Raw genomic sequence first — 26,768 nt, 5'->3', positions numbered from 1 at the left:
GTATGCGGAGGAAGCCTGGGCCACCTTATCGGCCAGTCGCCATGGTTTGGAGGGTGCAGAAGGGGAGAGGATGAACCCCGACTGCAGCCTTTCTCCCCGTGCGCATGCTCACAGCGGGCAGGACATTGCCTACAGGGGCTCTGGGGGCAGTCGCGAGCCACCACTGCTGCCCGCCCAGATGCCAGGAGCGGTTACGATCCCCCCGCCACCGCCCTCGCAGACTCCAGGCGTGTCCGGGAGCTGCCTCGGCTCCCATCGTGTGCTCCAGGGGCACGCCTGAGCCTCCACCTGAACACCAGCCACGTGTCGGCACTCCCCCATCAAGGGGGTATCAACCAGCACACACTGAGGAAAGAGGCGACAGGCATCCACACTAAGAACAGCCCTTGGGCCAAATATATTAACCCACACAAGCTACACGGGGACGCCCAGACATATAAATAGCCCTCCAGGACCACAGGAGATAACTGTTTCTCCTAAACTCACAGAGTAAGAGAAATACATAAGTAAAATGAAAAAACAGAGGAACCACTCCCAGTTAAAAGACCAAGATAATTCCCCTGAAGGAACAAACAATGAAACAGACCTCTTCAGTCTAATAGACACCGATTTCCAAAAGGAGGTAATGAAAATACTGAAGGAATTAAGAAAGGCTATTGACGGAAATGCAGAGTACTGGAAAAAGGAACTAGAAACTATACAGAGGAGCCAAGAAAAATTAGAAAAGTCACTTGCAGAGACGGAAACTGAGCTAAAGGCAATGAATAGCAGAAAGAATAATGCCGAAGAATGAATAAGTGACCTGGAAGACAGAATAACAGAAATCACCCAATCAGGACAGCAGACAGAAAGCCAAATTAAAAAAAAAAATGAAAGCAATATAAGAGACTTATGGGATAATATAAAGTATGACAATCTATACAAAATAGGGATCCAGAAGGGGAAAAAAGTGAAAAGGGGATCAAAAATGTATTTGAAGAAATTATGGCTGAAAACTTCCCAAACCTGAAGAAGGAAACAGATATCCAGGTACAGGAAGCATAGAGGGTCCCAAACAAGATAAACCCAAACAGACCTACACCAAGACATATTATAATAAAAATGGCAAAGGTTAAAGATAAAGAGAGGACTCTAAAGGCAGCAAGAGAAAAACAAAGAGTTAATTACAAAGGAACCCCCAGAGGCTATCAGCTGATTTCTCTACAGAAATGTTGCAGGCCAGTCAAAGTCCTGAAAGGGAAAAGTCTGCAACCTAGGATACACTACCCAGTAAGATCATCATTTAGAATAGAAGGAGACAGAAAGAATTTCTCAGACAAGCAAAAACCAAAAGAATACAGCAGGACTTCCCTGGTGGTCCAGTGGTTAAGACTCCGTGCTCCCAATGCAGGGGGCCCAGGTTTGATCCCTGGTCAGGGAACTAGATCCCACCTGCCGCAACGAAGATCCCGCATGCCGCAACTAAAGATCCCGCATGCCACAACAAAGATCACACATGAGGCAATGAAGATCCTGTGTGCTGCAACTAAGACCTGGCGCAGACAAATAATAATTTTTTTTTTAAATAAAGAAAAGAATACAGCGATACTAAACCTATCCTAAAGGAAATAGTGAAAGGTCTTCTCTAAACAGAAAAGAAGAATCTATAGGAAAGAGAAAATCACAATTGGAAAGTAAATCACTTAAATAAGCTAGTACACAGATTAAAAAAGAAAAAAAGAAATTAAAAACTTTCTGTGAAAGTGATGATAACCACAGTGAACAGCAAAAGGATGAACATGAAGATGTGAAAAAGGACATCAAAATCATAAAATGTGGGGGAGGAGAGTAAGAAAATGTAGACTTTTTTTTTTCCCCTAGAATATATTTGAGCCTATATGACCACCAGTCTAAGGCAAGCAGAGATAGGAAGGGGTTAAACATACTTGAAAACAGGGTAACCACAAATCAAAAACATAAAATAGATTCACAAAAACCAAAAAGAAGAGAACATAAGTATAATACAAAAGAAAATCATCAAACCACAAAAGGAAAAACAAAAAGAAAAAGAAAGGGACAAAGAAGAAATCAACAGGAAAACAAGGTTTAAAATGGCAATAAATACATATCTATCAATAATTACTTTAAATGTCAATGGACTAAATGCTCCAATCAAAAGACAGAGTGGCAGACTGGATTAAAAATCAAGTGCTTACACAATATGCTGCCTACAAGAGACCCACTTTAGGGCAAAGGACACACACAGACTGAAAGTGAGGGGAGGGAAAAAGATATTTCATGCTACCGGAAATAACAAGAAAGCAGGGGTAGCAATACTCATATCAGACAAAATAGCCTTTAAAACAAAGGCCATAAAGAAAGATAGAGAAGGACACTATATAATGATAAAAGGATCAATAAAAGGATTTTACACTCAGCACCCAAATACATAAAACAAATACTAACAGACATACAGGGAGAAATCAACAGGAATACAATAATAGTAGGAGACTTTAACACCCCACTCACATAGATGGACAGAGCTTCCGGACAAAGAATTAATAAGGCAACAGAGGGCTTCCCTGGTGGCGCAGTGGTTGAGAGTCTGCCTGCCAATGCAGGGGACACGGGTTCAAGCCCTGGTCTGGGAAGATCCCACATGCCGCGTAGCGACTGGGCCCGTGAGCCACAATTACTGAGCCTGCGCGTCTGGAGCCTGTGCTCCGCAACAAGGGAGGCCGCTATAATGAGAGGCCCACGCACCGCGATGAAGAGTGGCCCCCACTTGCCGCAACTGGAGAAAGCCCTCGCACAGAAACGAAGACCCAGCACAGCCATAAATAAATAAATAAACAAACCCAAAAGTTAAAAAAAAAAAAAAAAGTTTAAATAAGGCAACAGAGATCCTAAATGATACAATAGAACAGTTAGATTTAATTAATATTTTCATGACATTACATCCAAAAAGAAACAGAATACATATTCTTTTCAAGTACACATGGAACATTCTCTAGGACTGATGACATACTAGGGCACAAAACAAGCCTCAACAAATTTAAGAGTATAGAAATTATCTCAAGCATCTTTTCTGACCACAACAGCATGAAACTAGAAAGACCAAGTTCTGAGAACTTACCAGGCCAGTTTCCACAGAAACACCTCTTGCAGACAATGCAAGAGGATGCTCTGGGAAAAGAAGGGAAGAGGCACTGCCAACAGAGCAGACCCATTTGGAGCATTCAAGAAAACACTGGGGCTTCCCTGGTGGCGCAGTGGTTGAGAGTCTGCCTGCCAATGCAGGGGACACGGGTTTGGGCCCTGGTCTGGAAGGATCCCACATGCCGCGGAGCGACAGGGCCCGTGAGCCACCACTACTGAGCCTGCGCGTCTGGAGCTTGTGCTCCGCAACAGGAGAGGCCGCGATAGTGAGAGGCCCGCGCACCGCGATGAGGAGTGGCCCCCGCTTGCTGCAAGTGGAGAAAGCCCACGCACAGAAACGAAGACCCGGCACAGCCAAAAATAAATAAATAAATAAATAAATAAATAAATAAATAATAAAAATAAAGGAATTTCTTTAAAGAAAACACTGGATTCATCAACAGCCCCTTTGGAATACTTGAATAATAGGCTGAGCAGGTGGCGATGAAAATGTACAATCTGTGTTGCAAACTACAGGTACCAAAACTTAAAGGTATGTGCTAGAATAAGATCCAGTGCCTGCAAAGGTGGTATCTGAACTGTGGTTTGAAATACCGAAGAAAATATTATAGAAAGAGAAGATGTTGGAGATTTAAAAACAAAGGGTTGTTGAGAGTTTTAGCAACATTACATGAATGGATTTTGGTCTTAGAGCAAGTCTGAGCAGGTAGACAGTGGAAGGAAATGTATCTCAAGCTCCAAACCACCTGGGAAAAAGTACGCAAAAAGACTTCTAACTAAGGGAAGAATAGACTACGAAACAAACAACTGGGCACGTTCCATCAAATTATCAATGGGAAGCATTTACAGTGCAGCACTGGTTTCCAAGCTCAAGCTCTATAACTGGCCTGAGGCCTGAGAAATCCAGAATTCTTTTGCTAATGCAGTTAATTTTCAAATAAAAGTAAAAATCTGAAGTATCAAGAAGGCTTAAGGACAGAGGAGACTGAGTCTCTTCAGACCCCAATCTTAAATCCTGGTGGCCAACACAGAACGAGGCTGAGGTGCTGTTTAATGCTCTGAACCAGTGGGCATCGGGGCGTGCCAAGCTGCACCTCTGGAGGGAGGGGGGAGGATGCAACAGACGATGACAGTGCTCCCCACTGAAACCCTCAGGTGCCTCTCTACCCCGTCCCAAACTAACAGGGGCTCACACACACCAACAGGTGCAATCCTCACTGGTACCTCCAAGCTCTTTGGTGTTAAATGGCCACCTAGGGGCCCTTGGCCTTGTCCACCAGGACTGTTGGCACCACGAGTGCAAATATAACATGAGAAAGAGCTATGCCACGTGCTCTCTCGCAGGCATCGTTTTCCAGACACCACCCCCAGTACCTGGCTTATGTCGCAGAACCATAACATAGGTAACCACTGGCTTGAGGAGGAGGACCACACATTTGAGAGCTGCAGGTAGTTCGCTCTGGAGCTATGGGGCATATTAGAAATGACTTAAATAACCGGTCCCAATTTACCCACAGAGGAGGGAAGGCTCATTATCTCCCTTTGAGAAGGCTCAAAAGTTTCCAAGAGGAGAAGACTGTGGTAAGACCAGTCAACCTCCTTTCTCTGTGCACCTTCTGAATCCTGGCACCTCCAAAGCTAAAATAATAAAAATGGACTTTAAGAATATAATTCAGGGCTGGGAAGCAGCTCTCTCAGTTAACAAAATAAGGAATAGGACTAAAGCCAGCAAGCAGTAAATCTTTGCCGTTCAAAAGGTACTGACTGTTTTTCAAGTGCTCCCCCAGGAAGATATACCACTGAGAGCGTCTTCCCCTGCCCTGCCCGGCAGCACAACTGGACAGAAGAGCAGAGACCGGCCGACAATCCACCCCGAAGACCAGACTCACAGAAGGAAGAACTACAGGAGGCAGGGAAAAGGTGCATGAACTAAGGGGCTAAAGGGATCAAAGGTCTTAGGTGAAAAGAGCAGGCTTATAGGGGACAAGGAGACTCTTCATCAATACCCTTCTGAATTGTGTCAAAAGTACAAATATTACTTACTCAAAACACAAGCATAACATAAGAAGTAAAAGAAAATAAAGAATGGCAATCATTATGTGAATGCAACATTACCTGAACATAAAATGTGTAAAATCAATAGCTCTTTGGGTGGTAAAGTCAGAGGACTAGGTATACTGGTATGTAAAAACAAATAATAATGTAAAGACATCGAAGAACCACAGGAATACATAATGCAAAACTAAATGAGCTACTGTAGCACTGTCAGCCTCTTTAGGTTTCCTATATGCAAGTCTTTTTTTCAAAATAAAAATTATAATCATCATCTGCTTAGCAATGCATCATAACCAGCTGTGCAAGACATTAACCTGACCACTACACTAAAATTTTCAGAGATAACAAAACAAATATCAAAAGTCATTAACAACCCCTTAAAAATTGTTTTTATCATTTTTGACTTATTTAGGTTATCTTTTTTGTCACATAAATGTTTGGCTTTTGAAAACCTTCATGGTAAAAAAAAATTAACTGCTGAGAAAATTAAGATCTTATAGAAAAATAGTAAAAGCCATTAAAAATATTTTCAGGTTTATAAAAATAAACAATTAAAACAGCATATTAAAATAAGGCAAATCAATAACATTTTCCACTTAAACTGTAGTGCAGACTATATTATGAATTTCCATTTTCCATCATCTGCACTTCAGAAATCTTTCAAGAACCTCAAGCAACCCCACTCCCTACATCAAGCAGTTTCAGCAATATGGTGATGCTTAAAAATGTATTTTGCTTGCAGATAATACATTATGATATGTTTCATGTGTCAATTTGGCTCGATAGTAGTACCCAGCTATTTAATCAAATAGTAATGTAGGTGTTGCTGTGAAGGTGTTTTATAGACGTGGGTAACATCTACAGTCAGTTGACTTTAAATAAAGGAGATTACTGTCAAAGCTGTGTGTGGCCTTCATCCAAACAAAGGCCTTAACTGCAAAAACTGAGGTTTGCCAGAGCAGTTCTGCCTCAAGACTGAAGCATCATCAACTCCTGTCTGAGTTTCCAGCCTACAGATTCCAACTCGCCCCCCACACAATCATGTGAGCCAATTCCTTGAAAACACACACACACACACACACACACACACACACACACACACACACACACACACACCCATCCATTGGTTCTGTTTCTCTGGAGATCCTAACCGATAAATGCACATTCAGAGAGACATTTTATGTGTAGTTCTCTGTTTCAGTATGCTTTATCTTTCTGATTGTATGATCCTACTTCCCTTAGGCCCACCTATACCATCTCAGCTCCCACCCTCCTCATGGAACCCACCAAATAAAATTCTTGGGACTGAGTTTCCTTTTCCAAGTTTTTGTTTAACAACATCTACACCTCTGCTTTTCTATTTCCATCCCTCAGGCCCTTCTTTTTCTAAAGATTATGAAAGAACAGTAATGAAAATAATTGGCATAAACTAGGATGAAAATTCTCATAATATATAGATATACATTTGCATATACAAATTCCTGCAGCAGAGAGACTTCAGATTGCAAAAGACTATCTACAGTGTCATAGCTCTTTAACTATATGTTTTTAAAGGTAAGGTACATTTTAAGCTGGGATTTTCATTCCAACACAGAGCTCAGAAATGTTTCTGTGCGGGAGATCAGCTCAGTGCTTTGTGACCACCTAGAGGGGTGGGATAGGGAGCGTGGGAGGGAGATGCAAGAGGGAGGGGATATGGGGATATATGTATACATACAGCTGATTCACGTTGTTGTACAGCAGCAACTAACACATTGTAAAGCAATTATACTCCAATAAAGGTGTTTAAAAAAAAAAAAAAGAAATGTTTTTGGGCAATTCGCACTGCAATTGGGAAATAAAAGTTAAAGGAAAAGTATAATTTCATTTACAGAAATCAAATTCTAAATCCATAAAAAGAATATGCTTATTTTGAAATCCAAACATCCTTATTCATGGATAACTTCTTTTTTAATGATGAATTATATAAACTTCAGAGTTATAGAAGAATTGTCTAGTTAGATATTTCAACAGTATTTTAATGCTAAACTTTCAAGGTATTCAGGTTCCTTAAAATTCAATGCTTTGTCAACTGGAATCAATATCTATTAACTTAGCTTTATACATGCCTTAAATAGTACAAAGAAAAACATATTTTAAATATTTAAAACAACAATCACATCCTCACCTCCCACATCAACCTGTAATCCATATTTTCATCCAAGTCTTCGGGCATTCTCTTCTCTCCAGCAAATGGTCCAAACTTTTCACCCTGAGTAGTAATGATTACATTGAAAAAGGATTAGTATAATAATCAATAATCAAGTTACTAAAATAAACTATTATTTCTCTTCTGGAAAAATTTTTTTCTCCAAAGCCTTATGCCCAATGATTGAGATACATTTAAAATATTAATTTACCCAACACAAGATATTTACATATTTAAAATCGAACTTAATCTATTTTTAGCCGAAGAGCCTAGATCCACAACACAGGAGCCAACATGAAAGGGTTAAATCGCTCAACATTTAAATTCGGACAAGGCTTGAACACTATACTTACATGTTTCAAACCTCTGCAGCCACTGGCAAGTGGTCTTAAAATGAGAAGCACTGAGTCTTGCCTGACTTGAGACAAGCCCACCAGGCAGAAAACCACCTGGTTTCCATAAAAATCATAAATTCGTCCCAATCATGAACAAGAAAGAAGTAGACTTGCCATCCTCAGAGGAAGACTGTTCATAAACAAAGTTTAAATTCTCCTGCCAATCTTTCAAACAACCAAGGGGGCACTCTATAAACCAGGGCTTCTCAAAGTGCATACTTTGAATCACCAGCATGAGGGTCACCAGCGTCGCTTATTACAAATTCAGAATCCTGTGCTTATTAAAATCAGAATCTCTGGGAGTGGGATGTGTGGAGCTGCATTTGGACAAGTTCCCAGGTGAGAGCTGCTGGCAGACACCAGGAGTGGCCCCGGCAGGGAGGGACCCGTGAGGCAGGGTGAAAGGGTAAGCAAAACTGTTCTCACAACTAAGGCAACCAAAGGAGGACTGGAGAGACAGAGAGGGTGGGATCACGCTTGTCCAGCCAGATGATCCACAGACGTGTGTGCAGAGAGGGTACGGGGTCACGCATGCCCTCGTAAGCCTCCTCCAAACCTGCCTGTGACTATTCTACAGAAGAACCCCCTTCCCTTCACTGGGAGGTGGACGACCTTTTTTTTTTTTTTTTTTTTACATCTTTATTAGAGTATAATTGCATTACAATGGTGTGTTAGTTTCTGCTTTATAACAAAGTGAATCAGTTATACATATACATATGTCCCCATATCTCTTCCCTCTTGCATCTCCCTCCCTCCCACCCTCCCTATCCCACCCCTCTAGGTGGTCATGAAGCACCGAGCTGATCAAGGAGGTGGACGAACTTTTGATGAACATTGTTAGGGGGAAAAATAACCACCAAAACAATGTTTCAAGGCATATAGATGACTTAATGAACAACAGAAAACCCAACTGCAGGCAACAGTCAAATGTTAAAACTTACAGGAATTACAACTAGCCCCTCATGTTACAAAGAAAAGAGGTTCTGAAAAGTCACAAGTAATGGCAAAGCTTTGAAGACCTATTGTTTAATGTTAACTTGGAGGCAGAAAATGCTACAGAGATCCCTGAAATCAAGACGATAATCCTAAATAAACCAAAAGCAAGTACACCAAAGAGACAGAGAGACTGCTATTTGGCTATTTCAGGCAACCTGGAAGACAGACCAAATATTAAGGTGTGTTTTTGGTAATAAATTTGAGGATTTGGTATTAATGCATATATAGTCCAACTTTTCACTCCACTTTGTCATGTATTTAGCCTTTATCAACTATTGCAGAAGGAAATCATCTGAGTACACGCTTTCCAATGCAAGAGATCTACCCATGCCAGTCAGGTTCCTCTTTGTAGTACAAATTTGGAGGAAATAGAAAATTGTATCAATCAATTCAGCAGCATTCAAAGGACTGAAAAGAAAGGGATGGAAACCCAAGTAAATGCACCGGGCTTGGGGAAAAAAGCCTGCTTGGATGCAGGCCTAGGAAGATTATTAAAGGACTTACAGCGTTGAAAATTCAAAACAAGAATCAGGACTGTGAGTTTAAAGCCTTGCTATTAATAGTGAGCAATCACTCTATCATAAACTCTAACTATAATAAATACGGCTTTCAATTTTTTTTTTTTCCTCAGCCAAGAAATACATTTCGCATCTCAGCCTAGCATATTCACATCTATACAGCTGACAACACGGTTTGAACTGTGTGGGTCCACTTAAATGCAGGTATTTTAATTACACCATCCTGGTCGGTTGAATGCACCAGTGTGGAAGAACCACAGATGTGGAGGGCCAACTATAAATTCTGTGTGCATTTACCCCCTTGTTGTTCAAAGGTCAAGTGTACACAGAAACACACTTATAAAACTAACATGTAAATTTTTAAAAATAATACTACCCTTCCTCTGTACAATGTATTCCATATTGTCTACTCTATTTTACTTCACTTTTGAAAAAATACTAGTTTTGACCCAATAAAGTTAATTTCACAACTCACCAATGGGTTGCAATCCAATCTGAAAAACACTGACATAAAAACACAGATGGAGGAGATAAATTTCTAAGTATATTTGGCTTTCTCGATTTGGTAAAATTGCCTTCAAAGTACACTAGTGAGTATACTGGGATGATGTGGTCAAATAAACTTGAGTTTCTGTGGCTGCAAGATTACAAAAATATAAACAGTCAACTCTTAGTTATCCATAAACTTGTGGTAAGAAACACTGCAGATAATTAAACCAATTTATATTTGGTTTTTGATGAGGATTTTATACTTACTTGACCCACTCCAGGCCTTCCCCCAAAGATCCCAGCACCTACTACCCACCCCCTTCTCTCTTCGTTCACTGTCATTTCTACTATACAAACAGCACTTTCTTATCATCACAGTTTTAATGTATACACTGCTTTTTCACTAACCATTTCCTATGATATTTCTAACCTAAGAGTAAGCCTCTCCTGCCTCAGTAGGCTTCAAACCTGCTCGGGTAACATACCCGTGAAAGGAAGATTTAGGGCACTCACCCATGGGTAATTTTTTTCTTTGAGTTGAACCATATGATATTGCCAGTATTTGACCATTTTTGAGCTATAAAAATTAAAATTTTTCATAGGATTCATTATAATATAAATTATATATACATGTGCATGAGCATGTTAAACACCTAAAGTGAGGGTCATAATTAATGGTAGGAAGGAAACTAACGTTTCAAACTATCTTCTTGAAAATTTCGAAAATTTCTAGTTGACTTCCTATCATCATTGGTTTTACTTTTTGTGATTTAGCTGCTGAAGATCTCATACTAGCAGGAGAAAAACTATCAACTCTACCATTTTCTTGCTGTTAATGTGTGTCAGCATTATTATTATTACCTTCAACCTGTGACTACATTACAAAAAACCTTCCGAGAATTCTTCACTTCTAACAATCTGAAGAGTCACTATCTCAAATGCTTACAAGGTGAGGCAGGAAAGCAGCACAACATTAGACAACAAACATGTGAAGGACACAGTAGGGAGTGGCCAGGAGGTGAGTTGGAGGGCATGCCCATTTAGAAAGCTTTTCAACTCCAACTGACTGTTGCCATATCACAGGGGGAGCCCAATGTTGCCAGATATCCGCAAATATTTTAGTGAAGCTGATAACTCAAATTTGTTTGTGAAATCACTACTATTCTACATTGGCAATGAATTTCAAGTTTTCAAAATTCTGCGCAGATCAAATAAAATGTGATTGTGAGATAAATTCAACCTGTAGATACCAAATGTCCAAGTCAAACTCACTTCTCAGACTGGCCCAATGCTGAGCCTACAGTGGTGCTTCTTTGCTGTTTCTAAAAAATACAGATAAATATCCATTCAATTTGGGACCCACTGGGCTAGACAATAACTTCTAATAAAAAATGTACGATTGCAAACATGTGGGCGATTTTCTCTCATTTTGATTAATATTATTAGCAGGAATTTGAAACCAAGATTTACTGCAGATATCTCTCTTAGAATAATGGGAAAAGCACTACCTGAGTATTCCAGGGATCTGGATCCTAATCCTTGCTCTGCCACTAATTATCTGTGACACATTAGGATGTCACAAACTTGTGAGCTTCAGTTTCCTCACCTATAGAACTGAGAAATTTGGATTAGCTGATTTCTAAGATTCCTTCCAGCTCTCAAATCCTATTAGAGAGAGCTTCCACAGACCAAATTTAGAACAATTTGGGGATCAAAGAGAACAAGAGTATAATTGATTGAAACACATTAACAAATTCTTAAGGCCACAATGATTGCTAGAGAGAGGAAAAAAAAGAATTTTTTAAATGTCTCATTTGCTGGCATAACAGCTTACTAAAATTAATAAAGAGAAAGAACTAAGCATCTTGTCCTATCTTTCAACAATTACGCTACTTCAGGATAAGCAGACAGCAGCAAACGATGAAGGGAAAGCTCTTCTTTACAGAGGAATGCTAACTTATAAATAAAGGAGGAACATTCAAGTGAAATCCCCATTTTGAAATCCCTAATAATGTAACTGATTCAGGGAAGGATGATCAATGGATGCTAGAACCATCAGGTAAAAGGTTGATAGTAAAATAGGTATTCATACACTATCAGCTCACAGATTACCAGTTAAGCACCAATTATCTTTACAATGGAAAAATTACGTTAACCCGGTGCTGGTATTACTCAGGGAAAAACCAGATATTATATGCCCTCTGCTAAAACGCAGTATGAAGTAAACCATTCTAGCCCTTCATTCCCCAGTGTCTGCCACAGGGATGTGACAGGAGTGTTTGCTAAACTCTCCAGGCACCTCCAGAGGCCAAAGGCCAAGCGAACATGCACAGAACTCTTCCCGCTTGTCCTGCCTCTCACCCAGCGCCTGGGGAGATCCTGCTACCTAGGAAGAGCGCACATGGATGAAACACATTGAGAGTGGGATGGGGATGCTTTCTATGTTCCCTCCTATCTCCCACTGCCAAAACCGCACTATCTTCTGCAACATAAAAAGTATCCAGAGAGTAGAGAGAAGTGTTTAATACACAATGTCAGTGTGTTTCAAAAAAAAAGTAAAATAATCTATATCTAACTCTCAGATGAGAAGAAATACAGAAGATAGAGCAACATTAAATAATGTGCCTTGGAAAACCATCAGATAAATCCAGATTGTGAGATACACCACAAACAATTAGCTTGATCTCTTCAGAAAGTAACTGTTATTTTTTCAAAAACGGTATGGAAAGAGGGAAACTGTGAAAGAGAGATTTAATAGACATAACCAAGTATAATAGGTGGTCCTTGAGGATCCTGGTTCGAAAATAAACAGCTATAAAAACATTCTGGAGGCACTCGGAGTAATTTGAATATGGGCTGGAATTAAAAGACATTAGGAAATCACTGTTATTTTTGTTGAATGTTAAAATGATAGTATGGCTACTTAAGAAAATGTCCTTATGCTAAAATATGGAGGAATGGTCATAATATCTATAATTTACTTTGAAATGGTTCAGCAAATAAAAAATATATACATATAAATGAAATAAGTCATATTCAAGTGAATCAATCTGCAGTTGAATCATTTATATGTAAAATAATGATGTTTTTCACAGAAGGAGTCTAGAGTCCTCACTTAGAACATAATTATATTTCAGTGCTAAGGTACTATGCATGTGTGTGCTCTTGCAATACAAGTAGGCCATCAATAAAGTACATTTCCAAAAAGTTCAATATGAAAAATATCCAATCTTCTTTCCCTACTATGACTGCCCAGGTAGAGACAAGTTGCTTCCCTATATCCATTCTCCTTAGTACTAGAATGCTGACCTTGTTGCGGGTACTAACGTATCCAGGTAGAAAAACGACATTACCAGTTCCCCATTTAGATAGAGAAGACAGCTAACAACATGGAAGCAGAAATCACTGTATGAACTTACTACAAAAGCTCTAAATGAGAGCTAAGTCAGGAGGTACACCCTAATGCCTTGGTTACTTCCTCTTTCTCCTCACCTGGAATCAAAGCATGATAGCTGGGGCTAAAGGAGCCATTTTGAGGCCGAGAGAACTGCAAAGACTTCCACCCTGACATTTTGAGCCACTGAACTGATAGCAGCAAATGCCCACCTTGTTATAGAGAGAACATAACCCCCAAGCTTTAGATTACTACAGTAGTCTCTGTTACTCTGAGCTGATACAGCAAATATCTGGCAAAAGAAATGCACTAGTGCCCAGGATATAGCAGAATTATTCTTTATGAAATTCATCAGTTATAATATGAATATGAAATGGGAAATGCAGGAGAGTTGTGAAGGAGAAGTGATTCTGGAATATGGTGACCTGAATGCAGCACCTTTTCCTTTAACCCCAACTCTAAGCCACTTGCTTCTCTTGAGCAAAACAACTTCTACTAGCATGTATGGGTAACTGTGTATAAGTGAAGCCTTAGGTTCTGGCACAGAACTGGTGTGAGGCATTCTCTAAAGCGGGCTGAGTAATTAACTGAAAAACAGCAGAAGAGTGCCGAGGACTGGCAACTAGGGGATCCTGAGAAGAACCTGAAAGGCAGAGAAGGCTGGGGCCATAGCCCACAGTCCTTCCCATCCATGCAGCCCAGGAAAGTGCAAGGAGACCAGAAAGCCAACAGGGAATTGACAGTCTATCTGTCACTGCAGGCCCATGACAATAGAGACCCCTTTGCCTACAGGGAAGGACTGATACCACAGAGTGTTCTTCAATAACCAGTCTTGAGCTTCGGTTGTAAAAAGGGGCCCAGCTACCTATGAAGAAGACCAAGCAGAAAAATAATATCTATACTCTGTAAAACAGAACATCTGTAGGAGACAGAGTACTTTAATTAAAAGGAATTATGTCGGGAATTCCCTGGCGGTCCATTGGTTAGGACTCCGTGCTCTCACTGCCGAGGGCCCAGGTTCAATCCCTGGTCAGGGAACTAAAATCCCACAAGCCATGCAGTGTGGCAAAAAAAAAAATTAATTAATTAATTGGAATATGTCAATTACATAAGATAATTTAAGGAGATTCAAGTACAGCACTCAAAAAACCTTTTAAAAGTGAAAAAAACATAATTTCCTAGTTAAATATTTTTAGAGAATAAATTGAGAGAGAAATATAACAACCTGAGAATCACTTACCCAGTCAGGAAATCCTTTACAGTCAGATGGGAAGGAGAGCTACTTGATGATATACACAGATTCAGAGAGAATATTATCCACATGATTTAATGAGAAAAAGAACCATAAAAAGCCTCTAACTAAACAAATTAACCAGAACAAAGGACAAAAATTAGAAGAAAATGAATAGCTGGTGTATATACACACCTGGGTATGCAGAATATACAAGTTAAATAACAACTCTTGAAACAAGGGATATACTTTTAAAAGAAATTCTATTAAGTAACACACCATTTCATCAAAACTTAGGAATCTGGGGGGAAGAAAGGCAGGAAGATAAAAGCATCCCCAAAGTTGCAGGGCAGGCAGAGGTTGGGGGGAGCGCTGAGTGGTGGCAGGAAGAAAGGAGAAGAGGGAACTAATAAAGAAATGAACATCTTGTGGAAGAAATCATATTTTTTGTGGAAAAAATGGTTGAGGCTCTAGCTATCAAATAAAAAAATCATGTGCATCTGATTATGAAAGGGGAAGAAGAAATAAATCACTAGAGAAAAAGAAGAGTAGAACTAATAAGTTAACAAGAGGGGGGAAAAGAATGAATAGTGACTTGAACAGACAGCAAAAATAAGGAAAATTCAAAATAAGTTATAACAATATAAAATAAGTAATGAGTGTAAAGATGACAAGAATAAAAATCAATTATATCAGTCATTACACTACATATGAAAAGGTTAAATTCTCTTATTAAATGAGATTGTAATACTGCATTATGAAATATAACCTAGCTAACATGATTACAAAAAGATAAAACAAAATGATAAAAAGTAAATTAAAATGAGTAGACAAAGATATACAGATAAAAGCAAAGAAAAGAAAGGCAATAGTGTACCATACAAGGTTAAATTAACAGCTGAATGCACTAAACAGAATAAAGCATAACGTTATGTAATGATATAAAGCATATTTATGAAGAACATAGAACAGTGAGAAACCAGTAGCATAGAAATCTTAAAAACGCAAGAAGACCTAGAGTGGAAGATTTTAAAATACCTTTCAAAATTGGACAGATAGGTTAAGTAATAAAAAATAATAAATAAAAATATACAGAAAATGCCATTAATCTTAAAACTTTCAAAGTTCAATATCCATCAAAGATTTAGAAAGACTATCACTCCTACCCTAATAATAAGAAAGTCTGATAAACTATAAAATCATAACTTTTCTTGAAGAGTGCACTGGCTTACCTATGGTGGATCACAGAAGGAGGAGCTGCCGGCCACCACACAAGCAAGTAAGAAATCAATTAACATTTTAATAGTTTGCTGAAGAATGCATGTGAGACAGCTTGACTGTATAGAACCACTGGAAGCCCCAGACCCAAGGGGAGTCCACACACACTTACAGACTCTTTTCCAAGGGCCTCCCCATATAAGAAAGATTGGGGGACAGAAAGAAGGACAGAGAGACTCCTTCAGTGGTGCAGAAGGAAAACAGCAGCCGCTGCAAGAATGCACAACACCCCATACCTCCTGCCCTTATCTTTCTCTCATATTAGGAGAAGCCTTTAACTACTACAAGAACGTAGCAAACTCTGTCATCTCCAGGATACAAATAAAGATCAACTGCTGCTGAAGGAAGCAGTACAGGCTCAGGAATCTACACCACAACCTCAAAGGATTCTTACCATTGGGTGAGGGACAGGAAACACTCTCCCACAAAAAAACCAATCACTGATACAAGACAAAAGTTTGGCTTCTACGGGAAAGAGAGGTAGGAATGCTATGGAAACCCAACTCCCAGAGCTCAGGCTGATAAACCCTAGATAAGAGTGAAGCTGGACCAAGACAGAGAACAGAGAGAACACAGACCTCGAATAACACAGCGGTCTACTATGGGGGAAGGACGAGAGCATGGCAACTTGGTGAGAGAACCCCGCTATGGTGCAGGCACCCAGGGACAGGAGAAAGCTGAGAGTAGAATAGAGACACTGAGAAACACCTGGAGCACCCCAGCCACCACCCTAATCACAAGGCAACTCTAGAAGAATCTGAAGCCTGTGGTGCACTGAAAGTAACAAAAACAACAACATAATGCAAACCCACCTTATCTCCTAACTAGGTTGACCCAAACTCCCACACTAAACAGGCTGACAAAATAAAACATGTGCATATTTCCAAACATAAATACTATTTACCACACTCTGATTGTTTCACACATGACACTGGCATTCAGTCAAAAACACAAAAATAAAAACATACAAGGAAACAAGGGAAAAAACAGCAAATTCTGAAGAAACAGAGCAATCAGCAGAATCAGATGTAGAAATGACACAGACATTAGAACTATCAGACAAGGACTTTAACAATAACTATGGTTAATTTGTTAAAGAATGTACTAGAAAAGGCAGATAACATGCAAGAACATAGGGGAAATATCAGCTAAGACATGGAGCCTATAAGAGAGAATCCAGTGAAAATGCTAGATATAAAAATCATGGTTTCAAAAATGAATTCCTTTGACAGACTCACCAGGTAACTTAACACAGCTGAGAAAAGCAGCAGTAAACTTGAAGATAAGGCAACAGAAATTACCTAAACAAACACAAAGTGGGAAAAGAAAAAAAAGAAAAAGAAAGCAGAACAAAGAATGTAAGAGCTGTGAGACAATATCATATCAATTGGTCTGACATACATGTAATTGGAGTCCCAGAAGAGAGAAAGCTTATGCCAGAAGTAATATTTGAAGAGAAAATGGCTAAGGATTTTCCAAAAATGATCAAACACATCAAACCACATATAAAATAAGAAAGCAAGTTTTTAAAAAAATTTTAAAGACATCATATTCAAACTGTTAAAATGCAAAGAAAACGAGAAAAACCTTGAAAGTAGAGGAAAAAAGATTACGCGTGAAGAATGTAACTTACAGCAGACTTCTTGTCAGAAACTTTGTAAACTAAAAAAAAGAACAAGTGATATCTACAATGTAATGAGAAAAAAAAAAAACCTGTCAACCTAGAGAAGATATCTTTCAAACAATAAAGCAAAATACTTTTTTTAGAAAAACAAAAGCTGAGAAAATTTATTGCCAGCAGACTTGTGATACAAGAAATGCTCAAAGAATATGGTACCAGAATATACCAGACAGAAATGTAACTCAAAACAAAGAAATGAAGAGCTCCAGAAATGGAAATAAAGGTAAATAACACAATTTGCCTTATTTTTTAATTGTTCTAGAAGATAACTGATGGTACAAAGGGAAAATAGTAAAAATGTACTGTAAGGTTTATAACACACAAAATAGATGAAAATGATGAGATAAAGGACGGGAAGGAGGAATTGCCGGTATAACAACTGTATTTCACTGCCTTTTTGATATCTGTTGTCTAACAGACTTGTCAAAATCAACATGCCTTAAACCAAACTGCAGATCTTCCCCATTTAAACCTGTTGCACCAAAATCTTCCCCTATCTCAGTTGTTGGCTGACAAACCAATCCTCCCAATTTCTCAGGCTAAAACCCTTGGAATCATCTTCCCTTTCTACCACTTATCTCATCAGCATATTCTATCTTCAAACTACACTTCCAACACTGCCACCATCTTGGTCTAAGACACCATCACCTCTCACATGGATTATTGCAAAAGAATCCTAATAAGTCTCCCAGTTTACACATTCACCCTTTGGTCAACTATTCTCCACACAGCAATCAGGGTGATCCTGATAAACTCAAGTCAGATCATGTAACTCCTCTGCTCAAAACCCTGCAGTGGCTCCCCATTTCACTCAAAGTAAAGCCAATGGCTTTACAATGACCCAAAAGGCCCTAAGAAACGTAGGCCTGGTACCCTTCTCTTCACTATCTCTCTGACCTCCTCCCCTAGTACTTGGCCCCTCAGTAAGTCCATTCCAGCCTCACCAGCCTCCTTATTCCTGGAACACAACAGGCAAACGCCCATCTTAGGGCCTTTACTCTAACTGCTGCCTAGAATGTTCTTGCGCTAGAAATGTTTGGCTACTTTCCTCCCATCTTTTAAGTCATTGCCCAAATTTCCCGGCTAGTGAGCATTAACTGGACCAACCACCTATGTAGAAAAACATCCTCCCACAAACGCATACAGTCTGCCAAGCCAACAATACCCAGCTCTACTTTTTCTTTTTTCTACAGCACTTATCACATTTTAACACAGTATAAGACTTTTCTAATCGTTCATTGTTAATTTTCTTCTCCTCTCACGAAAATGCAAGCTCTGCAAGAGCCAGAATTTCTATTTTGTTCACTACTGTATTCCAAACAGCTGGTACAAATCTTGGTAATAAACATTTACTTAATAACTGTGTAAAACAAGACCCAAAGAAATGAAAATTATGTCATATCCTCCACATAGAATATGTTATTAAAAATAATAAATTAGAGCCAAAGCGGATTACCTAGAGGGAGTTCTACGAGATACTGCTGAATGATACTCTTTTCTCCTTTTTGTAAAATAACTTTTTAAAAGTGTGTGAACAGGTATGTGTCTGTGCTCATGGAAATGAGCATGGATGTAGCATTTTATCAGTATGGAGAAAAATAATTTTTGGTTTTTTTTTTTTTTTTAGTGAAAGGGATGTATGGAAGAATGTGAGTTCCAATTCTGATTAATCCCCTTGTGATATAACCTTCCTCACAGTGTCCTCATCTATAAAACAAGGACAGCAATGGCCACCTCGCAGACTTGTTGTAGGGCTTAAATACAAACTGTGTAACACATCCAGTGACTATTCTGTCACTCACCCTTCTGTCACTAGCAACTAGCCCAGTGCCTAACAACTGCAATTGCTCAATAAATATTTGTTGAAAGAATTAACTGTAGCTGTCATAATCACACACAAAAAACAAAATCTGAATCTGTCATAACACCAGGAAATACAAAGCTGCATTGAGTCACTCTTGTAGAGTGTAAATGTGTGAACACAGAAAAGAGATAGCACATATGGCAGGCATCGATGGTGATTATTTTCCCTCTGATTATGTTTCCAGATTAGCTATCACCAGCCACCAGGAACTGTAAACAAACACCTACTGGCAGAATTTTAGCCAGAGTATAAAGACCCATTATTTCTTCAGGAGAGTCACCTTCTGAGTGGATCAACAAAACACCTTCTTCCACAAAATCTAGTCTTCTTGTATTAAAATTTATGCATGGTGATTCTTCCTCTATGCTTTTACTTACTTTTCTTTTGGGGTTTTCTCTTTCCCATATGTTTTTCTAACCCTATACAACTTGCCTCTCTTTTTTAGCTTCTTGTATTTTCACAAACTAAGATTCAAACCCTTATTGCAGTTATTTTTCTCTTGGGATTTTACCTCATCAAATGTCTTTGCCACAAATCCCTCAAAGAGAATCAAGGTGCCTGCCTTGGTGTTAAGGAGAGGGAGAGGGAGATGGTATTGTGGAAGGAATAGGAGCTTGCAATACAGCTGTGAGCAGCAAGATGCCAGGCGAAGCTTCTCTGGGCTTCGATGTAAGATGAGAAGGTGCAAGCTGGATTCCCTCTGAAGTTCTTTTAAACACCATCATTCAGAACACCATCAGAATCTATTATTTCCTATTCTACTTGTCATGTACATATTTCCTCTTCCTCTTTATAAGGGAACCCCTCACCCAGGCTTTACTGCATGAATGCCAACCTTGTTGACCTCTGCTAGAATCAACACTGAAAACAAGGCAGAAGAGTCATCAACATGGTAGATCTGTAATGCGTACATTTTATTGGGACCAGTATGTGAGGAAGGATGCACTGTAAAATGTTCCACATAAATGTAGACAAGGAAGAATTATACTTTGGAGCTGTGGTAGGATGTATAATGGCCCACGGAAAACGTTTACATCCTAACCCCTAGAATCTGTATGATACCTTACATGGTAAAAGGGACTCTGCAGATGGGATTACATTAGGGACCTTGAGCTGGGGAGATTACTCTGCATTATCTGGGTGGACCCAATCTAATCACAAGGGTCCTTTTAAGAGGAAGCAGGAGGGTCAGAGTCAGAGAAGGAGATGTGACGACAAAAGCTGAGGTCAGAATGATGTGAGGTCATGAGCCAAGGAACATGGGCAGCCTCCAGAAAACTATAAAAGCCAAGAAAGTAAACTCTCTCTTTAGAGCCTCCAGAAAGAACCAGCCCTGCCTACCCATCTTAGATTTATGTTCTCCAGAACCATAAAATAATAAATCTGTATTGTTTTAAGCCACTAAATGTGTGACAGTTTGGAATCAGCAATAGGAAACTAATGCCTCCGTGCTGCCAGTAAGTTGTGCCCTGAAAAGAAGCTGTGGATAAGATCCTAGGGTATTTGGCAAGTTTGAACTAGGAACCTGCATTTGTTCAAGAAAAGAGCAAAGTGTAGTGGGAGACTGCCCTAGGGTTCAAGGGCACAGGATGCCACTCAGGAGTCCCTAAGGCAAAAAGGCACAGGGATGAGAGGGAAGGAAGCCAGGAACTGAGCTACCCCAGTGGGGTCAATTCACTGTGGCTGGTGTGTATCAAGGGACCTGAGCCTCATCAATGCTCCACCAGGAGGCTCCACCTCCATTCACTCTCTAATGCATCACCCCGTTTATTTCTTTCACTTAACACAGGCTGCAACTGTCTTGGAAATCTTCCCTTTCTTTACCTGTTTGCTACGTCTCTCCCCACGCAAGAACACAAGCTCCATGTGGACAAAGACCTTGTCTGTTTTGCACACGTCTGTATCCCCAAGGCCTAGCACAGTACCTGCCACAACTGAAAAGACTAAATGACTGAAAGTCAGAGGGGAAGAAAAACCAACAGCCTACAACAAACCTCAAGGAAACGAAGACTGGTAGTGGTATATTTGCCACCTTAACCCTTTCCATAAAATCACAGAATCTGAGAGCTCAAAGAAATCTTACGGTTTACCTCTCCACTTTGAGTTCAAACACAATGTCAAACATACCACCGCCTGGTTAATCATATAAGCTGGCAATGAAAAATATGGTCATGATATAAAAAATGTAATGTAGTGAGATGTTTACATAACTTTTCATTGTATGTATACTACCTATATTAGCTTTGAGTACCTAACATTAATTTTAATCTGCATAGTAACCTAGAATTCCACATCTTTTTTACAACATTAAACTGTGCTCATGAGATGACACGTTGCAAGCACTTAGAACAGGGTCTGGCATGCTAAAGTGTTAAATTTAGTATTTTGTATTATTTTTTATCTTATCATTAGCAAATTGCAATGCGTATAAATGTGAATGAACTCAGGCCTCCTTTTTCTACTCTAGGGCTTTCCAGCAGACTCTCATCCATTCTTTCTCCAAGAATAATGGCTCACACAGAAATATCTACCAGATGACCCTCTCTTCGTGCAATCTCTAAATTTCCATAATGGCAAGAAAAGGAAAGGACTTTCCATAATGGCAAGAAAAGAAAAAGAAGTCTTTCCCATTTCTTCTTCTTGTCATTTTGTATATTTTATAGAAGAAAAAAAAAAAAAAAAAGCAGCAGCAGCAGCACCAGGCCTACAAAAAAGGACAACTGCCAAGGAAACACCGAGCGGGACTAAGGTGGAGCCAGGGAATTAGGTGACTCTGCCGCACGGATCCCACTCTAGGAGACTCCGCACAAAAAGGGGTGGGTCTAGAAAGGGATTAGGGATCCCACTGGTAAGGGAATCCCCAATCAATATGGTGAATGTAGCGGGGGTAGAGGGTCTAGCAAAATCCCCCAACCTCAGTACAGCTCTGGATTAGATTCTCTGAACTGAAATCAATAGATGACTTGAATTGCAACTGTTTTTGAAAAACAGAATTGTTATACAAGCATACGTGTTATAAAAGTGTGATAAAACTTCTGTGATACATTCCAAAATTTGTTTAGAATAGAGAACATAAAAACTTTTAAGTGAGGTCCTTAATAGAGCTGCTGAAATACTTTTTCTCAAACCCTTTGATTAATGGCCAGATTTAAAGCTAGTACAAGGTAACTTCAAAAATATTTAAGCATCGAGAAACTATATGCAAACTGGTAAGGGATGCACTGATATTCAGCTTTAGCTTTACAGTATAGCTAAAATCTGCTATTCAGCTTCAGCTTTGTCCTCAGCTTCTGGAAGGCAAAGGAGTTGAAGCCTACTTCCTTCTGGAAGGCAAAGGAGTTGAAGCCTACTTCAGGGTCATTTCTGGCATCAATGAACCTGTCAATGATCAATGACCTTATGATTATCTTGTGATCACAACTAAACTATATCACTAATAGTATGTCATTTGGATTTATTGCAAACATCTGCATATTCACTTGAACTATAGGTAAGCATTCTAGATGTGACCTGGATGAAACCATGCGTTTTACATGCTGAAGTTACACAAACCAGGAAAAGATAAGTATCTATAAGTACTGCAATAATAAAATGCAGTAACTTCCAAATAACTTATTTCATGGAAAATGAATTTGGAATTAATAAAAATATCAAAAGAACATACATCGGCCAGCTGTTTCTAAAAACCTAAATAATATAAGGCAAAAAATAAGGATAATTTAATAATTCTAATATTTGTAAAATTTTTACTATATTACTGTTAATAACATAAAACAAACTAATGTTTAAGAACTGTGTTTAATTTTTAAGTACTTATATTTAGTCCTGAGACCTTCAAGAAAACTCCATTTGGGAATTTTCATATCTTGTGAGAAAATTAAAAGCAGAATCTCAACTTCTGCTTTGAAAGAATGTTGATTTTAACATTTACCCTTTTGGCAAAAACATCTATTCAGATCAAGTGTTTACACCTGCTTTTCTCCTTGGAGCATTCTCACAAACTCCCATTTGAAGGAGTAAATACGGGGTTTATTGTTTCCAATTTTACCCTGGGAGATACTTACAGACCCTGCTGTCAATGAAGGCCTTCTGAAGCACCTGTGCGCCTTTCCTCACCTGCTCCTTAGGTGAGGGGGTGGGGAAAAGACTCATACTCAGATGAAAGACATCCTGGTGTCTCCGAAGCATCTTGTGAACCTCTTGTTAGCCCACCTTAACTGAACAAGCCTGCTCCTGCCCAAACCTCCCCCCTACACAGTGGGGGTGAGGGGTGCTGGGAAGCTGGCAGAAACAGATCTGGGAAGGACATGAGCTTTGGACTAAGAAGCGATGGGTCTGAAGCCTAACTCACTAACTCAGCAGGAAATTTAACCTCCAAGTACTTCTGCTTTCTCCTCTCCTACAAGAGGATTAAGACTGTTCTCACGGGAGTGCTGTGCCAGTGAAGTTACTAACAGGTAACGCAGCAAGCATGGGCCCTAGCACCAAGTATCTGCTCAATAAACGCTGGCTCTCATGACCCTGGGCATTTCACCACTGCCTCCGTGATTTCAGATTTTACACATCCTGCGAAACGGCTATAACACAGGTCTCATCGAATCCAAAGACTTGGTATGGTCCAGTAATCTCTCCTCCTAGGCCTTTGCTTTCAACATCCAACATTTCCTGGCCGTTCCCTTAGGGCCACTGCCACGTGCTGGTCCTACTCACGTGTCTCTAAATCTTTGGAAGGAAAGATCCCAGGAAAATCCAGAAAAGCTGAGAAAAAAGTTCAAAGATTTAAGCATTATCTAGCTGGCACCTCCCAGGATTCACATTACACATTTTGGAAGGAAGGAAAGAACTGCGGGGTGTCTGAATGACATGCTAAGGCCTGCGTTGAGCAGCGCTCTGGGCAGCTCCCCCCAATCCCCACAGGGAAAGTGAGGCATTCCCTACAGGAAGAAAGGCGGCGATGGAGCTCGTGCGCGCCTGGGAAGACACCCGCCCACGCGTGCCTCTGCCCACTCCCGGAGCCGAGGAAGAGGGAGGCTCCATCCCGACTCACTTCCTGCAGGGGAGGAAAGACATCTTGCCGCAGGGCGGCCGGCGGCAGTTCCGCCTCTGGACCGGGCGGCTGCAGAGCGCGCCCCGCCGACACCTACGTGGCGCTGCCCGCTCGCGAGGCGCGGCGGGCGAAGGCCGCCCCCGCCGCCCTAGGCTCCCCGCGGGGCTCCCGGCCGGCCCGGCGCGGGGCGACGCGAGTGAAGCCCGCGGAGCCCCCGGCCCGGCGGAGGGGCGAGCCCGGGAGGCGCAGGGCGCGCGGCGGGAGCAGAGACGCGCAGGCCGCCGCCGGGTCACCCACCTTTCTCACTCTGCGGGCCGTGTAGAGCCCCATCCCGTCCTGAACCCGGGAGGACTTCAGGGAGAACCTGTCCGGCACGTACATGCCCAGCATTTTCCCAGCCGCGGCCGCCGCCTCGCTTAACACCGGCGCTCTGCGCCCGGGAGGCGACACATGGAAATTTGGGGTGCCGGGGTGGAGGGGAGAGGCCGGCGGGGAAGGAGGAAATGGAGTTTTCCTCCCAGAATCCCCACCTCCCCGCCGATTCCAGGATCCCCCGCGGCTCAGCCCCTCCTCGTCCCGGGTCTAGCTCGGCCCGGAGCCGCCGAGGCCGCAGCTGCCATTGCTGGCGCGGGGGCGTGGGGGGCGCGGGCCCGGGCGCTGCGGGCGCCGGGACGCTGCGGGCGCGGGGACGCCGCGCGCTGATTGGCCCGAAGTTAGCGGCTCGGACCCGCTCCCGGGCGTGGAGCCCGGGGCAGGGCTGACCCCGGAGCTTCGAACCCGGAGGCCGCGGAGCCGAAGGACCCGCCCGCACCGTGCGCCCCGCGCAGCCGCGTGCGGACCCGCCCTTGACCAGCTCTGGGTTTTGAGTCTCTGAGCTTGTACTCCCAGTCGGCGAATTTTGCACTCTTCAGAAGCAAAACGAAATGGGCCTTGACCGAGCTGGGGCCATCCTCCAAAACAACTTTAGAAGTTCTAGACCGAAGGCATACTTACTGCCTAACTACTGAGAACAATCCCTGGAGTCTAGGAAATTTTAGTCCTTTTACATCTGAGTTATGCATCTTTGGTTTATTTCATGCTTGTTTCAGAGGTTCGAACACATAGGGGACCAATAAATATGTAGATTAACGTTCAGAGAAAGCGGGTATACGCAGCCTGCAGCTAATCCATTTCAAGTTAACTCAAAATTTGTCGTGAACAATTGAAGTAATATTTAAATCCAGTAGAAACTAGTTCTGTTCTGGTGTCCTAATCCCTGGGAAATTCTTACATTTCCAAAGATGAGCTATTCCTGAGTCCTCTCTACCTTGAAAATCACCAGACCAATTCCGGATTTTCAGACATAGAGCAGTGGAGATGGGGGCGATAAGAGGGAATGACCGAACAGTGGAATCTGGAATCACGGCCGTGAAATAACACCATACGTCTTCTTTTAGTGTTTTTAATGAAGTTAGTAGGTATCGCAGTGGCGCTCAGAAAGAAGTTTAGAAGGATGTTTCATCTTTCAAGAGGAACTGGGTGCTCTCTACTCATTTCTCTTGATATTGTTGATAATTTTCTACTCTAGGTTCTTTTCTCAGGAGCTATTTGATGTTCCCAATAAATATTTGATGTTTCTTATAAACTAATAGTAATAATCATTTTGACAAAATTAAAGGCTACACTATTAAAAAAACTCAACTGAATACATTTTAAAGATCTTATTGGCTTTATTCAACAATTCATGGTTTAGACAACATCCAATCTGGCAGATAGGAGCTCTGAGGAGCTATACAAAGTGAAAGGCTTTCACGGGTAGAAGGGAGCAGGAACAAGGAAGTTATACCAGGCAAAAAGTGGATTGGCTATTGCAAGGTATCTTTCTCTTAGGGGATGGTGGGAGTCTGTTAGGCACATTACCTAACTAATGCTGAATAGGCACCTCACAATTGGCTGGCTTAAGCTTCCATTTCTAGAAGAGCCGAAATTGTAATTAAGTCTCAGTTTGGTGGTGGAGAGTTTAGCATAAGGGACTCCATTTGGGGCCTGTTGTCTTGTTTTTAGCAACACACATGGAAATGATTCCTGTGTCTTCCGGACTAAGGAAAGTTTTGGAACACAAACAGTTCCTAATTTCCTAAGTAGGAGAATTTTATTAAAGTTTAGAAAAAGGCTTTTGAAAAAGCATTATGAAGAAAATCATGTAATAGCAATATTTGGAGATTTTAAAGAACAGAATAAATAAATGATTTTTTTTTTAAACTGAAGGGTAGGTAGCTTTGCCAGGGGTGAGAGGAACAATGCCTTAATCATTCTTTGAGTTTTGATCTCTTTGACCTACCATTAAAGATATCTAACTTCCTGTAGGTGGATATGAATTAATAATTAAACAAAGTTTGTTTGGGGGAAATTTGAAATTAGATGGCCTTGAAACATGTAATAGGGATTCAATAAATATGTCTTGATTAGAAGTCTATTCTGAGGCTAATCTGAGATTTTCAAATTAGTCAACGGT

The 26,768-nt window shown here is 40.8% G+C and overlaps 1 protein-coding gene across 1 annotated transcript in view; it reads right to left on the bottom strand.

The window, feature by feature from the left end:
* PRDM5 (PR/SET domain 5) overlaps window positions 1-24,886 on the bottom strand; it is a 211,301-nt gene extending 186,415 nt beyond the window's left edge. The window contains exons 1-2 of the mRNA XM_061191122.1: window positions 24,572-24,886; window positions 7,361-7,444 (exon numbers count right to left, since the gene is read on the bottom strand). Coding sequence (XP_061047105.1) covers window positions 7,361-7,444; window positions 24,572-24,664 — 177 coding nt within the window. The 5' untranslated portion in view covers window positions 24,665-24,886. The remainder of the gene's footprint in view (window positions 1-7,360; window positions 7,445-24,571) is intronic.
* Window positions 24,887-26,768: the final 1,882 nt, after the last annotated feature.

Source organism: Eubalaena glacialis, chromosome 5 (assembly GCF_028564815.1).
Source record: "Eubalaena glacialis isolate mEubGla1 chromosome 5, mEubGla1.1.hap2.+ XY, whole genome shotgun sequence".
In the NCBI taxonomy this organism is placed as follows: domain Eukaryota; kingdom Metazoa; phylum Chordata; class Mammalia; order Artiodactyla; family Balaenidae; genus Eubalaena; species Eubalaena glacialis.
This window is presented reverse-complemented; position numbering and strand designations above follow the sequence as displayed.